Raw genomic sequence first — 19285 nt, 5'->3', positions numbered from 1 at the left:
CTCAAATACTTTCTTCACCTGGCTTCTGGGACACCACACTCTCCAGGCCCTCCCTCCCTGCCTGCTGTTTGTTCACTTTTTTTTTTTTTCCTGCTGTCCTTCTCCTCTTCCTAATCCCTGAATGGTAGTTTGCTCCCAGGGCCCTCTCCTGGAGTGTCATCACATGTATGATTTAGGGATTTTGAAAAGCTATAGAATACATTCTACATTTGTGGAAGTCAGCTCCCTGCCTCCCAAACTGAATAGTTTTTGGACATCAGATAAAAATTGTCCTCCCTCTTTCCCTTTTTTTTGTCACATTATCTGGATAACTTCTCCCTCTACAAATAATAGAGGAAGGGAACTTATTCCAGATATGGCAGTTAATTGCTAATTTTTTTCTTATACCTTGCCTAGAAAAGGCAAAAAAAAAAAAAGACCCTTTCACTGTTATCAGTGAAAAATGCTTTATTGCCCTCAAAAATCAACTTAAACTGACCTTTTCGGGGAAAGAGTCCATAAAATGCAAGAGGGAAAAACAATGAATTCACAGAAGAGCTTTGCTCCCACCCACTTGGAACATAGTCCCTTTAGCCAACCTGTTTGATCAGCTGGGGAAAAAGCATCCTCATTTACATAACCTCCTGACCCTTTGTGTTTCAAGATGGCACCATTCCAGGGAAGCAGTTTCCTTATGAATGAAGGAGGCTAAAGGCCCACCAATGCCCATCAGACCCCACAGGATACTTCTTCTCTAGATTGTCCTGGGATTTCTGGTTGTTTCCATTCAGTCTTGCAAAATGATCTAATATTTGCAAATGTGTGTGCCCTCTAACAATTCAGTGACCAAATAGTATATTAATTTAGGAAATAGTTACTGTAATAACTTTTTGTAATAATGACTTGTGTGCCAGGTGCATATAAGCTCTCCTACTGGGTGCTTCTGGGATTATAGCCCTGTCTTGAAGAAGCAGATAGGCAAGTGAGAAACATCTAAACATTAATTCCTATTCCTAATAGACTGAGCACACCAGGACTAGAGCACTGTCTTTTCTCTGTATCTTCTACATCACCTAAGTTTGAGGACATAAACAGGTGATTAATCAATCAATCTTTCTCACAGTGAATTTCCATAATTAAAACCAACAAAGATCACGGAGCCAAATTTCAGAGGAAGCCAGAGCTCCCTTCTGTCACTGTCAGGGGGGCCATGACAGCTACAACATCTTACAGGGTAGGAAGTGATGACAGACAAGAGGCTGAGGTGAATACTTCGTGTGGTTCAAATCCAAAGGACATTTGAGTAGAAAGAAAAGATCAGTTAGTACTGAAATTAGCCTCCACACCAGAGACATTGTTTATTAGGGAAAGAGTGTTTCACATCTGGAGAAAAACCACAAGTGGCTAGAAGGTTTGAATACTCATTGCAAAATTGTTTTTGTACTGAGTTCACACACTAATGGTTTCCACTCAACAATGGAGCCCATCAGCTACACAGGTATCAATTCATGATTCTCAGACCTGGGACTGGACCACCGAGAAGGAAATAAAAGGCCTCCTGAGGCAATTGCTATCTCCTCCTCATCTAGAATAAATGTCCACGTTTATTTATTGTTTCTGTACTATATCTGCTCTAAAGAACAATGCAAGCTCCCAGCTGGGTGAAACCCAAATTAGCACAGCACTGTCCCTAAGACATTTAAAAATGTGCAAAGAGAAATTGACCACTGCTCTCACACTGTAAATTCAAATGGCAATTTCTCTATTGTATAATTTTTAATAGTGAAAGCGTTTTGTTTTTGTTTTTAGGGAAAATGGAAAAAACACTCAGCTGCTCAGTGAGGCAGAGTTAAAATATTCTGCAAAAACAGCACTTATGGAACAGGCAGAACCCCTGGGCCATCAATTTATGAACACACAACTTGTGGCACAAGACAGGTGTGTTGTTGCAGATTCACGGTCCGGAAAAGGATTTTATTTTATTAAAAAAATTTTTTAACAATAAACACTTCATGGCAAACTATTTTTATGGTAAGTGACTAATGGGAATAAAAAGTATATACAGTAGAATCAAATACTGGCACTCCCTGGGGCTTTCACTAGCTTTCTTCTGCAGCTGCTGGGCACGTTATTTCTTTTCCACTTACATTTTATAATAGGGGTCTCGGTTGTCTGGTCGTACTTGTGAGATTTGTTAATCAAATGCATTCCAGTCCTAGCTAGGGTATCTAGTGAATCTAACACAGTATGACTTCTGGAGACATCCTGGCAGGGCTCAGCAAGTCTCCCTTGTTTGGGTATTTTTTTCTGGTTGAAAACTCTGCTTAAAATTTAGTTTCTTTCATCTTAATCCTGAGAAACCACATGCATTGAGAAGGGACCAACAGCACCTAGGAACAGGGGGGTGCCCTCATTAACCTTCTCCTCCAGTTTTAAATACAACAATGCAAGTACAAGAGGAAACGTCAAGGTTGTCCGTTATGTAAAGCCACCCTGTGACTCCACCTACGGCTATGGAAATGCATGGATGGCTGAGTGTGAGTGTATGGATGTGCAGGTGAGTTGTGAGTTTGAGTGAATGGGTTTGTGAAAGTGTGAATTTGCACGAATGTATATTTGTATGCTTCTGAGTGTTTGTGTATGAGTATGTTTGCGTATGTTTTTTTGAGTGAATGTGTTTGAGTTTGTCTGCTCCCTGTGTGTATTTGTGTATGATGATCTGTGTGTGTATTACTGTGAATGTATGAGTATAAATAAGTTGCGCATGTGTATTTATGTGTAATGCTATGAGTGTGTGTATGTTGAGTGTATATGTGTGTATATGTCCATTTTGTGTGTGAGTTTGGGCGAGTGTGTATATAAGTATATGGTTGGTTTGTGTGGTAAATGCGTGTTTGGGTGAGTGTGTAAGTGTGTGCACGTATGTAGTTGCCCGGGTAAGTGTGTAATTGCATACAAGCAAGTTTGTATTTTTGTGTGAAGTGCTCATTGTGGTTGTATTTGTTTTTATATGATTGCATAATTTTCTGTGGAAGCATTGTGTGTGTAGGAGTGTGACTGAGTTTACGACTGTGTATTTGTGTGTATGTGTATTCTTGTTTGTATGACTATGAACGTCGTGTGAGGGTGTAATTGTGAAAATGCGAGCGTGGTGTTTCGACCTGCACGTTGTGTCAGTGTGTTGTGTGCATGTGAGTGTATATATTCGTCTGGGCGTGCGGGCGCGCGTGTGAACGGGTGAGTGCTGCCGCCGCGCGCCTGTACCTCCCGGCTTTCCGCCCCATCGCGGCGCGGAAACAGAGGCAGCAGCCGGCCAGCCCGGCGAGGGAGGCACTGCGCGCGCCTGGGCGAGCGGGCTGCGCCGCCGTCACCGCCGCCGCGCCGACTTTGCCCTTTAAATCGGTCTCCAAGCCGATTACAGCTGATCTCCCACGTGACGTTTTACCTTCTGTTTCCCGGAGCCAGTTGCCCGAGGACAGTCCTCCTCGGGCTGCCGCGCGTCGCGGCGCCCCAGACCGCCGCGGGGCTCCGGCTCCCGCAACTTCGGGCGAAGCGGAGACGGGTCCGGGCGCCCTCTCGGGGCCATTTTTCCGCGCGGGCGTCGGGGGCTTCCCGGGCTTCGCTCGGCCCAGGAGGGCGGCGGTCGCGGCCGAGAACGTGCCCTGGCCGCAGCCGGGAGCCCCTCGGATCCGCGAGGCGCCACTCCTCGAAGGGCGGCGGGGTGCCCTGCGCTCGGCGTCAGGCAAGGGGGCGCCCTTCGCCAGCCCGGACCGGAGCGGGCGCGCCCTGGGGCGAGTTGGCCGAGAGATGGCTTCGAGGCAGCGGTGAGCCCCCCGCGCCCTCACCATGCAGAAGAGCGTGCGCTACAACGAGGGGCACGCCCTGTACCTGGCCTTCCTGGCCCGAAAGGAGGGCACCAAGCGCGGCTTCCTGAGCAAGAAGGCAGCCGAGGCGAGTCGCTGGCACGAGAAGTGGTTCGCTCTCTACCAGAATGTGCTCTTCTACTTCGAGGGCGAGCAGAGCGGCCGCCCGGCGGGCATGTATCTCCTGGAGGGCTGCAGCTGCGAGCGGACGCCCGCGCCGCCCAGGGCCGGGGTCGGGCCGGCCGGCGCCCGGGACGCGCTGGACAAGCAGGTACCATCCGCCCTTCTTCCTCTGTCTCCCTCCCTCCCGCCGTGGAACTCCCTGTTCCAACCCTCGAGGTCTAGGGCTCGACAGAACGCGGGAACCGTGCTCCGAGATCCTAGGTTCCCCTGCGGTGTCGGGGGCAGGACATCTGCACGCGCCTCCCCATCTCCATCCCCCTTTCTCCCCCACCTCCTTGTAATCGGTACTGAGGCCTCGCTTTGTTTCTTTCGCGACCCTGAAAGAGGTCGGCTCTTTTCATTGCGAACCATCCGTTGCTTCGCTAGACCTTGTTCGGAAGGATTTTCTGTGGTGACGTGGGTTGACACCTGTTGGATTTAGATTGGCAAGACGGAACTAACTTATTTGGGAAAGTTTGGTTTCTCCCTTACCCGGCTGGTGCGTGTAGGTCTGTTTTTTTTTTTTTGTTTGTTTGTTTGTTTGGTTTTGCCTGCACATGTTTGATGGCTGGTTGTGTAAGGAAGAAACAGGGGCTCCCAGGAAAGGACAGGAACTTTCTGTTGGCCGTTTTCAATCTGTTTTTGTGGTTTATGTCCGTTTACCTTGCTAACATTTGATCTGCTGGGTCTAATTATGAAGGTAAATGTGAATCCATTTCCCTCAGGATTAGTATTTGCTAGCCACATTCCTGCTACGTTTAAACATGTGGGCATTTTTAAAGAATGCTTCTCTGTACTTTTAAATGAATGCTTTGAAAATAAATGTGACCTTTTTATTCCGGGTCATAATTTTATTAGTTTTGCTGTGTTCGCACTCGGGGAGGACAAAAGCCCCTCTAGGTTTAGTACCTCCTGCCCTCCCCCCCCCCCCCCATTCCTGCAAATGCGAAATTTATATATAGTTTTTTCAATCACCATTTGGTTATTAAAGTTAGAGCAGACTAATTTTATGGTCTCAAACGTTCTCATTCGCTTCTGGATCTCCACCTTGAAAAAAAGAGGCCGATTGTTTTCGCTGTTGCATAAAAATGTTTCGCAGCTGAATTTTCCCAGCAAGTTAGACCAAACAGCTTCTCCGCCAAGAGAGTGGCTGTGGGAGGCGCTAGCAATGGGATGATGAATAAGATGCCTGCATAACCCCTGGGGCTTATAAAACAATGTGTAAAATTAAGAGGAGTTCAAACTAGATTAACCAGGAGTTGGTTTTTTTTTTTTTTTTTTCCCCACTTCGGTTTCACTATAAATCATTAACAGACTTATTTGGTTAAACTTGTTATAGCGCATATAAATCTGAAATTTAAAAAATATCCTCTTTGGTTTTTGGGGACATGGTGAGGGTTTTTTGAAAAACTGATTTCCTATTTTGTAGATGTAGATCCTGGAAATATAAGTTGAAGTTTCAAGTTCTACATTTTTTAATTTAAATTAAGAGAAGCAAAAGGGTTTTGAGGAAACAGATTTGTTTCAATATCTATTTTTTTTCTGTTGGTGAGATTTAAAAAAAAAAAAAAAAAAGGTATGTGTTCCAAGGCCCCACCGGAGCCATAACTAATAGGTTCTTTTTCTTTTTTTTTTAATGTTTATTTATTTTTGAGAGAGAGAGGCACACACACACAGAGCATGAGTGGGGGAGGGGACGAGAGAGAAAGGGAGACATAGAATCTAAAGCAGGCTCCAGGCCTTAAACTGTCAGCACAGAGCCCCACAGGGGGCTTGCACCCAGGAACTTCGAGATCATGACCTGAGCCAATGTTGGACGCCTAACCGACTGAGCTACCCTAGATTCTTAAATGTTATTATGTGTGAAAGAAAATATCCTGAATATATCATTGACTTAATTCCAAATTAGGTTTTCTCTTTGTATTTATACTAATATCAGGAGCTAGCCACTACTTTTTTCTTTTTTTGAGTTGGGGGTGGTAAGATGTTACTTGTTGGAACTTGTCTGGCTGGCTGACCAGTTAATGTTATATGAAAACCAATATTTTTCTACTTGGAAAATATCTGTACTGTCCTCTTCTGGACAGTTTTCTTTATACCACACTTTAATAAATAAAGGTAATCTCCAAATAGTTTGACTTTTATGCCACTTTCTAATGGAAATCCTAAGCAAGTCATCCTAGTAAAAAAAAAAAATTCTGTTGTCATACAAGTTATGAGTATTTCTCACTCATTCTGTACATCTTTAAGAGGATAGAAATGAGAACCTTTGGTCCATGTGAAAACATCTGAGGTACACAGGAGTTGGATTGAGAAATCTGTCAAATTGTGTCTTCTGTTAGCCATGCTTGCCTGACTTAGGTTAGTTTAGCAGGTTGATGCTTTTCTGTAATACTGCCTGTCTGGGTGTGTTTGAAGAATTAAGAAGAAATTGCAAAGATAGGAAACAAAAAGAAACCTACCTTAAAATTACAGTTTATGCACTGGGTTCCCTTTCAGTTAATTTATGTTGCTGTGTGCTCCCATCTTCTCAAGCACCTAGACTTGAAACTGGCGAAGTTGAGGCACTGAACAGGGACTGTCTTAAGGTTTGCATCTGTAAATATCCTTCTGGAGCTTTCCGAATAAATGTCTCTGTCCAACCCATAAACATAGTTGAAGATCAGGGCTTGAAATGAGATTTAGGGAGGCAGAGTGGTTTTCCTCCACCATGTTGCTATGACCTCCGTATGCAAATTTCTTAACAGTTCCTCTGTGTTTTTTTTTCTTTCTGTGAATGAAATCTGTTTCTTAATATTTAGAAATTAAGAGTCGGGCTAAGAAGATTTCAAGTTGCCTTTCAATAATGGTATCTCCTGTTTCTTTTTATTTTATTTTATTTTTTATAATTTTTTTTCAACGTTTTATTTATTTTTGGGACAGAGAGAGAGCATGAACGGGGGAGGGGCAGAGAGAGAGGGAGACACAGAATCGGAAACAGGCTCCAGGCTCTGAGCCATCAGCCCAGAGCCCGACGCGGGGCTCGAACTCACGGACCGCGAGATCGTGACCTGGCTGAAGTCAGATGCTTAACCGACTGCGCCACCCAGGCACCCCTGGTATCTCCTGTTTCTAATGTTGTAACAGCAGCGTGAGCTTTTGCTGTGTAGAGGATGTGACAGACTATTCCATAAGATTTAAAGATTACCATTCTCAGTAATAAATACTAAATCTGAGAAGCTAAGGACAAGCACGTGATCAAAGTGGACATTCTAATAGGTCAGCAGATGTGCAAACCAACATCATTGCTAGAACAGAGACATTCTTATTTACATTGGAGGGCGATGTAATGTCATTGACAGTTACTATAGTTAATGCAGTTTTTGCTATAAAATGCCTATAATCATTCTTGTCAGTTTAAATGGTACTTATCCTTCAAATGATTCTTAAATTCTATTTAATTGTGTTTTAAGGTAAGTCATAAGAAGAAAACACTCACTGGTTTGCTTCTAAATAATTCAAAGGAAGTTGGGTGATGAAAGAAAAAATTAAGGTTTTTATTTTAAACCACTGTTATAGTGTTTTTTTTTTAAACTGCTTCCAGTTAAGAAGAAAAAAGAAAGGTGTTTTTCACTTTACAAATGTGCCTATGTTGAAGGAATATTTGCCTTGCTCCATTTTTTTCAGGAGTGTTTCACTTTGGTAAGTTCTTAGGAGATTGATTGCAAAACTCTCATATCAAGTTTCCTTAGTGGCTACTTTTTTTTTGTTTTATGTTTATTTATTTTTGAGAGATAGAGGGAGAGAGATAGAGACATAGGATGAGCAGGGGAGGGGTAAAGAGAGAGAGGGAGACACAGAACCCAAAGCAGGTTCCATGCTCTGAGCTGTCACCACAGAGCTCTTTGCAGGGCTCGAACCAAGAACCACGAGATCGTGACCACGAGATCATGACCTGAGTCATGACACCCAACCGACTAAGCCACCCAGGCGCCCCTCCATAGTGGCTACTTTTTAGGTACTTTTAGTTATGGTGATATAATTAAGATGAATTCAGCCAAAAAAAAAAAAATTGCAAATAGTGTTCCTTTTCTTGCAAATGTGTGTTGGTGGTACTTATTTCTTTAAAAAAAATCTCCATTTATGTAAAATGAAAAACTTTTCGTTCTAGGTAAAGGCGTTCAAGGGGAATAGGAATTTGAGTTTAGTAAGTACCTTCTATGTGCCAGGCTCTGTGTAAGTCTCCATTATCACATCTCATTTGAACCTCACTTCAGCTCTTGGAGATTGGTAATGTTTTATTCGTTTTTACCTATGCTAACACTGAGACTTCCAGCATTTTTGGGATATAGAGATGATCCAAGTCCAGCTCCAGGTATGAAGATTGAATCATCTCGAGGAGTGCCTTAGTAAGGAAGCTTTTTAAATAGATTGAGCTTCAAGAAATTTAAAATCTGAGTGGGATGGGGGTTGGGATCACTGTTTTGTTTATTCTTATTTCCCTTTAAAGACTAAAGGGCAGTTGTGATTCTTGAGAAATATAATTGCAGACCATTGCATTTTCAAAGAAAAATGAGATTTATGTTTAAACAAACAATTTTAAATTTTAAACAAACAATTTTGCATGGCATTCATTTCCTTCAATAGGGGATCTGTAAAAATATTTGCACTTAAGTGAAAGTGCGTATCCGGTTAGTCTGGTCCATCTAAGTAACTGTATGTGTCTTGCTTATTAGCAGGCAAGACATATAGGAGCAAAGCGGTATTTATTCTTATTTTCCTGGTAATATTAAGTGTTCCATTCACCCTGATGTCCGTTGTTGTTGGTCTAAAAGATCTCCGTAGTTCTGGAGGTTTAAAGTAGTAGATACTTGTCATATTTGTGCTGAATTAAACATGTTGATTTAATTTTAAAGGGATTAAAGGTTATGTGATTTCCCCTGTCACCTCATTACTAACCATTCATTTTAGCCTTCCTAACTTGACCACAAGCAGAGGATTTTAATCGTTTTATGGAATTAGGCAGAGCTGTACGCAAGCCCTGAAATACTTGTGGAGGGTGGGGAGTGTGGATGGTGGATTTTAGGTCTAGTTCATGTTGTTTAATTGATGCATAATAACCAGCTCAATATTTTCTTTTCGACCTTTGCTTCTTGAACATAAATGAAGGGAAATGGGATAAAAATATTTACTAAATGTTATAAAAAGTTTTAAAGCGTAATTTAAGGAGGAGAAATGATTTGTTGCTTAAACTTTGTAATCATTCTTTCATTTAAACTTAAATGAAGAAAAATTCTATGGATTAGCAACATGTAGTTATTTTAATTTTGGTTACAGTAAACCTTACTATTTATATTATTGTGACATAATTTGATTTCTTTGGGAATTAAAAAATAGAGATATTTTCCTTTCACTGGGTGATGATAAATTGTAGAGCATGTGTAATAACCACGTTTCTGGTTTTAGCAAGCAAATGTTAATAGTTGGTTAAAACAATTGATATTGCTGTGTGTTTAATGCAGATATGTTTAAGGTGATTTTGTCCATATTTTTCAGTAAATATGCATGCTTCGGTCAATGTAATTTTAATTTTGTAGAATAGGAAAACCTAGTCCTTAAGATTATTTTGTAATGAAAGAAGACAGGTTGACAAACAATTTGGCTTTACTTACTAGATCTTAAGTCCCAATTTTTACACTTTTAAACTAGCTTTGTGTTTTCATGCTTGTTCATTTGCATTATAAGAAAGGGATATAGGGGCGCCTGGGTGGCGCAGTCGGTTAAGCGTCCGACTTCAGCCAGGTCACAATCTCGCGGTCCGTGAGTTCGAGCCCCGCGTCGGGCTCTGGGCTGATGGCTCAGAGCCTGGAGCCTGTTTCTGATTCTGTGTCTCCCTCTCTCTCTGCCCCTCCCCCGTTCATGCTCTGTCTCTCTCTGTCCCAAAAAAATAAATAAACGTTAAAAAAAATAAAAAAAAAAAAAAAGAAAGGGATATATGTACTTATGTATGTGTGTTTATTGGGTTTGTTATCTTGTATCATTAAATATGAAACATTTGTTATGCAGTTACATATTTTGGAGTTTACAGATTTTTATTTATATCATTAACATTTTAGGATGTGAATTGTAAATTCAATCTGTCTACAAGTTAAGGAGTTTTATTTTTCAGGACTATATATTCTGTTTCATTAATCACTATATGAATTCCTCTTTGAAATAAGCTTACCTTAATTTAAGACTGTGTATAGTAAAATATTAGTTAATATTTTAAGTGAAACTAGAAAATGATACTTGTTAGGTATCAATATAGTACTGTTGCAAACATTTGTTTATTTTATAATATTTGGTCATTATTCTAAAATTTACCATTATTCCAAAATTATTTGTTATACTTCAGTTGGTATAATTTTCAAATATGAACCGATTGTGAAGTTATAAATACATGATTTTGGCTCCACCAAAACGTATAGTTTAGCTTTTCTGCCCAAAGCGTATATTTTAGCTTTTCTGCCAAACATGATGGTGTGTCTGTTTACAAAAAAACAGTAGCAGAATTTTCTTTCTTTTTCTTTTTTTTCTTTGAGAAAACATTGGTATCAGTAGGTGGACCAGAGGTGCAGAAGGCACATATTCTCACTTTTCCTTTTTACTGGCACTTGAAAAAATTAATTTTTTTTTTGAGCAGCAGGCAAAAGTTTATTAAGAGTATAAGATCAGAAAGGAAGAATGGTATGAAAGCTCTCTTTACAGAGAGGGGGCATTCGAAAGTGAATGCTCGCCAACTACAGACCAGGGACTTTGTTTATTAGGGTTTTGGTTGACCCTAGGGGCTTAATAGGGGTAGTCTATGGCCAAATGTTCCTTGTGGGTCATACATGGTAAGACTTTTGTCAAATTCCTGAAGGGAACCTGAGGGGGAGTAGGTGGTGTCTGTTACATTCTTAAGAGGAACCTTAAGCCCGAGGGGGTTTGCTATGGTCAGATGCTCCCGGCATTCTTCCAAAGTATGTGCTTTCCCCATCCAGAGACCTCAGGTCCTAACCTTTTCCTTTCTGCCTACTGAATCCTGTCTTTTCCTATCATATTCTCCCCCCGCCCCTGAACATGTGACTGTCACTGCCATTAGGAATTGGGACAAGGACTGATCTTAACTGCTTCCTGCTGAAGGGGACAGTCAGAGCAGGTTCTAAGGTCAATCCAGAGGTCCGGTTTAATGGGGAGGTGTTTGGAACATCTGGGCTAGCAAAATTTTCTCGGACGTCTTATTTTTCTTGCATATGCGACGGCTTAGTTAGAAGACATTGATATCTTAGGTGAGCCCCCAAAGAAACGTTGCAGGACTTTTTACCTCAGTATCTGGAGTTCATTGTCTCACAGCTTCAAAGAATGAAGAGGTGGACAGAAAAGGAGCCACAAGCAGAAGTTTATTAAAAGTAGAAGATCAGAAAGGAAGAATAGTAGCAAAACTGTCTTTACCTGCTGAGAGGGGACATTTGAAAGTGAAAAACTTATGATTCAAGGAAAAATAAAGACGCAAATCATTTTTCCTAAAACTCCTCACAGTAATGCCAAACGCCCCAGATATACTTTTAAGGAAAAGGCAGAAAGGCATGCGCGCGCGCGCGCGCGCGCACACACACACACACACACACACACACAAGTTTGAGTTGATCAGTGTTTATTTCAATCGTATTTGTTTTCTTTTTGAACTATAAAGAAAGACATGAGAAAGTTGGGGAGTCCTATAAAAGTCTACTTTACAGCATCAGAGTAGAGTCAGTTAATGAAAGTTAGAATTCTCGGAAGATATGAGAAGACACAGATACAATGACATTAAAACAGCTATGCTTCAAAATAAAATTTATCGATCCTTTAGTGCTGTATTTTTCTTAAATGTAGGCCACAGTTTCTTTTATTAGCTCTTCCCATACTCCCCAATGTGACATTGCATGAGACCCATGATGATACAAACAGCAGGAGTCCAAGGGACTCTGGTTGCTGGTACTTTGCATTCTTTTCAGATTCCTGAAATGTTTTATTTTGTCATTGGTCTGATTTAATTTAGACAATGCCTGATTCATTTCCTGAGCTGTATTTATGAGCCCGTGCCATTTATGTGACTAATGTAAACAGGGGTTAGTGCTGTCCAATAGAGGGAAGATTGGAAAGCTAAGAGGTTTCCTGGGAATAGCAATGTAGGAATGTGGAGGTGGTAACCTGGTCTACGGCTCATCATGAAAGTAGCATCCGAATTCCTCACGGAAGCCATGCCAAGACCATGCCAATGATGTGTAGGTATAGGAGGCTGTTCACATCTGATAGGAATTCGCTTTCTTTTAACTTTAGGTTTATCAGTTTCCAAGTCCGATGGTAGTATTGTGTATGGCTCGGTTCAAGAGTGAAATTGCCAGGGTTTCTGTCTCAACTTAGCTACTCACTTATATGTGATCTTGAGCAATGTCTCTTTCTAAGCCTGGTCCTTGCCTGAAGACGAGCATCATGACAGTACCTACGTCATCAGGTTGTTGTCAGGCAGTAGTCCACACCAGGCTCTTAACATGGCATGTGAATAGTCTACACATTTGTCAGCTGGTGTTTCCATTAAATTCTTTCTAATGTAATTCCTTGTTGGCTTTCTACTTTATTTTATTTTTTATTTTTTTAAAGTTTATTTATTTATTTGGAGAGAGACAGAAAGAGCATGAGTGAGGGAGGGGCAGAGAGAGAGGGAGACAGAGAATCTCAAGCAGGTTCCGTGCGGTCAGCACGCAGAGCCTGATTTGGGGCTCAATCCCATGAAATTGTGAGATCATGACCTGAGCTGATATCAAGAGTCGGACTCTTAATCAACTGAGCCACCCAGGCATCCCACTTTTTGTTTTCATTACTTTGGTCATTTAGGAAGTTTTTTCTTTCCTTCCTCTTTAGAAATGTTTTAAATTTAACACAAAATAGAATAGTTCAGGGAATGCTAATATATCTGTCTTCAGTAATCTCCAGCTTTCTGCTTTCTTGTGATCTTTGTTTCCCTCCACACATGCTTCTTTTTCTCCCCCTAGACTATTTTAAAGCAAGCTCTACACATTGTATTATTTAACTTATAAATAAGGATTTTTTTCTTTTTTGCATAAACCTTGTTTGGCACTGAATATTATGCTAAATGTGGCTCTCAAAACAATGATCTTGGAAAGAGGATGTAACGTGTTTCTGTTTTAATGTGTGTTGTTATAATGGTCCTCATCTTTTTGCTTCTTTGATATCCTTATAAAGGAAAAAACTTAAGACAGTAGTTGTGAAGACGTAAAGGTGGTGGAATTAGCTTTTAAATAAATTCCAGTATGTTAAATCCAAAAGAAAAGAAATTTGAAATCAGTTGTTTAGCTGTGATCATAGTGTAAAAATATTTTCATGATTTGACTTCACTCTAGGGGATATTAAATCATAGGGGATTCTCTTACTGAGGGTTCTTCTTTGCTTTATTGAAGTCCATTTTCCAAACTCTTAAGAACTGTGTAGCTCGAAGAATCTTGTTTAGAGCAAGAATGAGTGCTTCCTCCTGTGGCATCCTTAATGCTGCTTCTCACGAAGCTCAGCTCGTGATTGGGGCTGATTGGCTCAGCTCGTATTTGGGGACTAGACTGATCTCTGACCAGTCCATGGGTTGGCTGTTAAACTAGAGGGGTCGTGGGTGAGTTAGTTTTATGGAAAGTTTGGTGGGTGTGATAGACATCATTACTGACATGTCTAGTGTACTCATCAAGCTAGTTAATGCTATCTTCATCAAACTAATATTAATTCATTATGAGCCACATTCTCTTCCTTCACTAGCAGTTTTATACCCTCACCATATCAATATGATCTTTCCAATAATATAATTTCTGTCCTCTGGTCTTGATTGACCTCCTGTATTGTTTAGGGATCATGTTCATAATTTTCCCTTACTTTTTAATATTTTAATATTCAAAAATTATTTGAATATTTTTCCTTTAATAATAAATTAAATATAAACTTTTTTTAAAGTATAGCAAATGTAGAGAAAAATGCACGAATTATAAAGATGCCAGTTGATGCATTTGTGCAACGTGACTGTGTGTAAGCAGCACCCAGATCAAACGTTTAACATGATCAGCCCTCCAGAAACTAACCTCATGTCTGTTCCTCTTCACTACTCCTAGACATAGAAAACCACCATCCTTACTAATAACATTAGGGATTGCTTTTGCCTGTTTTTGAACTTCATCATGGACTCATGCAGTAAGTACTCCTTTGCGCCAGGCTTCTTTCCCTCAATGTCATCTTTGTGAGCTTGATCTGTGTTGTTGGATGTTGTGGTCCATTTGTTTTCATTTCTTGTAGTATTCTACTGGATGAACATACAAGATCTTCCTTGACTTACAGTAGGGTTATGTCCTAATAAACCACTGTAAGTTAAACATATCATAAGTCAAAAATGCTTTTAATATACCTAACCTACCAAACATAGCTTAGCCTAACGTACCTTAAATGTGCTCAGAACACTTATATTAACCTACAGTTGGGCAAATCATCTATCACAAAGCTTATTCTATATAAAGTGTTGAATATCTCATTTAATTATTAAATACTGTACTGCAAGCAATAAACAGAATGGGTGCATGAATGCAGAATGGTTATTAGTGCATCAGTTGTTATCACTCATGATCACGTGTGTGGCTGACTGGGAATTGTGGCTCATTGCCACCAGCAAGCATCATGAGAGAGGACCACACTGCATACCAGTAGCCCAGGAAAAGATCAAAATTCGGAATTCAAAGTGTGGTTTCTACTGAATGTGTATTCCTTTTGTACCATCAAAAAGTCAAAAAAATCCTAAGTCGAACCATTCCAAGTTGGGGACTGTCTGTATAACTTTCTTTATCTCGTGTTGATGGACATTTGGATTGTTCCCACTTTGAAGCTATTTTAAATACTAAGGATACAGAAATTACTGTACAGGTCTTTTGGTGCACATACACATATGCATTTCTGTTGGGTATATACTTGGGAATGAAATTGTTGGTTCATAGGACACACATACATTTGGCTTCAGTAATTTTAGCCAATTTTCTGAAATAGTTTTATATTGGTTGATGTTCCCACCAGCAGTGCAGAAGAATTCCAGTTGCTCTACATCCTTTCTAACCCCCGGTATTATCAATCTTTTAGATTTAAGCATTCTAATGGGTCCGTAGTAGTATCTCCTTTTGGTTTTCATTTTCATTTCTCTGATAATAAGGTTGAACATCTTTTCTATTATTTATTGACCATTTGATTTTTCTCTGCTTTGAAGTGCTTGTTCAATCTTTTGCCCATTTTTATGAGTTATTTTACTGATCTTTAGGAGTTTTAAATATTAATTTAAACTATATGAATTGCCATTTTTGTACATTAAAATTCTTGAATATCATAATTTCATATTGTTCATTCTAATATATTTGAGGACATGATTCCTTTGTTAATTGTATATAGTGCAAATGTTTTTTTACCCTGGCTTGCCTTTCTACTCTCTTAAAGGTGTCTTTTGATGAAGAGAAGTTAAAAAATTTAATGTAGTATAAATTACCTTTTATTTATGGCATTTGTCTGCCCATGATATGAATGGGGGTAGGGACAATATCTGGAAGTGCTTTGTGTGGAAGGGGCAGGAGCCCGGGCCCTCCCCTGGTGTTCTGTGGTCAGTGCAATCAAGTGGATCACAAATGATGCAGTAGTAAGTAAAATCGAATGTGCTTGCAGCAGTTTCAAATTGCCATGCCAGGGTGTTTTCCCTTTGGAGGAAGGCTGAAGAGGTAATTCTGAAAGACAAAAAATCATAATGTTCTGTCTTCCATATACTTTTTGAGGTCTGAAATAATTCCTCCCCTACTACACCTATACCTTTCATGTGTAAGGGTCAGGTCCAAGAGGGTTAAGGGAGGGCACCTTTATCAAACTTAACCAGAGTTAAGCTTGAGTCCCTGATGCCCCTTTCAGCTCTGCTGCCTCTGGAAGTATGTATCAACCAGGCTGGCCTGGAGGTGCTGTAGTGAAAAAAAATATATCATATCCACAGTGCTCAAGATGGAATCCTCAGTTTTCAAAGCATAAATATATAATGCCCTATAACTCTTTCTACTTTTATTCTCATCATTCCCTAGGAAGTTGCCAAGAAAGAATGGTCTCTTCTCTTTCTTGGAATACCTACTTTCAGAGATCAAACTGCCTTACTAAAGCATATGAATGGGAGGGAATAAGGAAGAGAGAGGTGGACAATCAATCCATTGTTGACTACACAGATTCATTTCAAGGGCCACAATGGTGTGGCTGGAAGCAGCTAATCAGTAACCTGAAAATTATGAACAATGGTGAGGCAGCACTTAGTACCCTGAGAGGGGTTCAGAGGTCTAATGTAGCCAATCTGCCAGGAGTGAGAGGAGGTAACACCCCTGTGACATGGCCTCTTCCATTGTGAGACAAACAGGTCAGCTTGTGGCAGGAGTCACACATCTGCCCTTCAGTGGTAGCCTCTGCCTTAGAAACAGAGTCAGTCTCCATCAGCCTTGATGAATCAGCCTACTTGATTCCAGTAGGTTCACAGCCCTTCCTATGGGCATCTACATGAGTGCTCCAGACAGTTCAGTCAGCAGACTTGGTTTGTTCCTAAGTTCATGTTTCCAAAGAAGGGTCTCTTTAATTTTCCTGTCTGCAGTTTTCCAAGTGGTAGACCAAACAACTAACCAATGGCAACAGCCCAAAAGCATGAGTCCTACCCTCTGACCAGAGTAACTACATCTTCTTTTGCTTCTGCATAGCTGGCACTGAGGCTGAATAGCCACAACACCCAGTGAATACCACTGGGTTTCAGCTTAGCCAAACCATCAATGAACCAGGCCCAGACATTTAGGGAATCTTTTGTGTATTGAAGGCCCCCTTGAGTCAATGGCTTTGCTTTAGGTAGCAGAACAGATCAACTTCTCCACAGAGGGATACTTGCTCCTGAGGCCAGACTAGCTACACTCTTGAACATACCTTTCCATTTGATGAGCAAGGTTTGGGCCCTTGTCTTGTTTGTTCTTGAGTCCAAGTTGATTCATCCTAAAATGAGAATTTCAGGTTGGAAAGTTACAAGGCCTCTGTGGGTAAGTATGGACAGGGAATCAGCAATAAGCTAATAGTTGTCTGCATGCCTTGTAATTTTGTTTGAATTTTGGGCATTGTGTATGAAAAATCAAAGAAATAATTGAAAGCTCTGCATGATATTATTTTCCTTTGGAGAGGATTTACTTTTGTTTTCTTGCATAAATGTGGGATTTATGTTACATTAATCCATTCTATGATTGAGCTGGTGAAAACTAGGTTTCAGGTTTTGTGAGAATATATCCATTTTAAGTTTGCATTAATTTCTGAAGTGTAGCCTTTCCATGATCTTATCTGGAATCCTGGATGTTTATAGAACTCTTCCCTCCTTGGTCTCCTCCATCCCCATGAGACTACCAGAAACTCAGTGCTGGTTTGCAGCCTCTTATCTGCTGATTTCTGGTTGTCCTCCTAGCCTCTTGCTTTGTACCACTTAGAAACTGGCAAATTCCTTGAGAGGAACAACTTCAAAGACAGTTAGACTCACTAGTTTACTTCCCTTTTCTACTGTGTCTTTACACGTTAGGTCCCGGCTTAGGTCTTGTTATCTCCCTGATGCTTTCAAATGGATATTTTTTTTTCCATGTTGTGTCCAGCTTTTCTAATTTTTCTCAGTGTGTGCGTGTTGGGGGGCTGGAGAGTGGGACAGGATCTAAAGCTGCTTGGCCATTACCACTCAGCAGTGAATTTCAATAATGAATTTACAAATCAGTAAAACTCCTTTCAAAACAGTGGAAGAGTTATTTTGTGTGTGTGTGTTTTTCCTGGATATTTGTCTGTTAATTACTTCTTAATCATTAATAATAAAACAGTAAGAGGTCAAATCATAATTATACTTATTTTATCAGTTTAATTCTGAACATCTTTGAATATGGTGTTTTTGAAAAAATCAAAGGAAAGTGTAATTTTGTAGTCATGAGATTTTTTACAGATGTATTTGAGGATACTGAGATGTAAACACCATTTTATTCCTTACACAGTGGATTTAGTTTTAAACTTTTAGATAGTTTTCTCATATCTGATGTCTATCTTTCTCCCTCCCCACCTTCACCTATCTATCTGTACGTCTATCTATCATCTTAGTGTATGAGCACTTAATTTAAAGCAATTGTCTTTCTCCTGGCATAAGTTAAACCTTTCTTCTAAGAAAGTAAACCAAAATACAATTAGATAATTTCATTTAGGATATTAACTTGTTAGTTATTTATACACAATGTTTTATACAGTTGTTAACAGCTACCATTATTGAGTGCTAATTTTGGATTAAAGAGCCAAGCATTCTACATATATTATCTCATTTAATCTTCATAACCATCTTGAGATGACAGTGTCCTCTTTATTTTGCAGATAAGAATACTGAGACCTAGACTGGTTTACTAATTCACACAGGGAAAAAGTTTACTAAGTGGAAAACTTGGTTAATAGAACCTAATTTAGTAACTTAGCATTTCTTGAGTTTGGCCCTTAGCTAGGTGCTAGAAACATCTAACCAGGAGAGAAAAGATTTTGTCTTTAGTCTCATTCTTCTCTGTCTTGTTTCATTTGCAGTTTGAGAGGATGTTAGTCTCATCTGGCCACATTTGTAAAACCCATAAAGCAAGTTATTTTTTCCTTCCCAGATTGATGAACTTATGTCATCAAAGCAAAGCTGTGGTCTCCTATTTACCTAAGGGAAGCATTAGAACCAGTTCACATAACCTCCAATTTCTTATCTGCTTGGCCCTGTGCTGAGGGCCTGAGAGCTGGGTCGTGGTGGAGTAGGATGTTGGGGATCAGGTCAGTGTGTCTCCAGAGCTCCATCTTTCTCCTGTGCTACTGGCTTCTATCACAGGCTTCCTTCTTGGTGTCTGCCCAATACCACGAGGGGCTCAGCACTGCCATTTCAGACCTTGCTTATACTATGGCTCTTGACTGTGAGAAGATTTCTTTATATTTTGATGTGAGTCCACATCCTCAGTGTCTTGATTTATGCTACCACTTTTTGGCCCCTAGGTCTAACAAGGTTGTAGTCTCCCCTGACCCAGAGCAGTGAATACTATTGGTGACAGGGAGAAAGGGAGAAAGAGAGAATCCCAAGCAGGCTCTGCACTGTCAGAGCAGAGCCCATTGCGGGGCTCAAACCCACGAACGATGAGATCATGACCTGAGATGATGTCAAGAGTCGGACA

General features: G+C 40.3%; 1 protein-coding gene across 5 annotated transcripts in view; it reads left to right on the top strand.

Annotated features, from left to right (window-relative positions):
* Positions 1-3579: 3579 nt before the first annotated feature.
* RASGRF2 (Ras protein specific guanine nucleotide releasing factor 2) overlaps positions 3580-19285 on the top strand; it is a 241544-nt gene continuing 225838 nt past the window's right edge. The window contains exon 1 of one of the 5 annotated variants that reach the window (XM_040449627.1): positions 3580-4113. In XM_040449627.1, coding sequence (XP_040305561.1) covers positions 3826-4113 — 288 coding nt within the window. In that variant the 5' untranslated portion in view covers positions 3580-3825. The remainder of the gene's footprint in view (positions 4114-19285) is intronic. The other 4 variants (XM_040449618.1, XM_040449610.1, XM_040449628.1 and 1 more) reach the window with 4 other exon arrangements.

Source organism: Herpailurus yagouaroundi, unplaced genomic scaffold (assembly GCF_014898765.1).
Source record: "Herpailurus yagouaroundi ecotype Mexico unplaced genomic scaffold, PumYag 29, whole genome shotgun sequence".
Classification (NCBI taxonomy): domain Eukaryota; kingdom Metazoa; phylum Chordata; class Mammalia; order Carnivora; family Felidae; genus Herpailurus; species Herpailurus yagouaroundi.
This window is presented reverse-complemented; position numbering and strand designations above follow the sequence as displayed.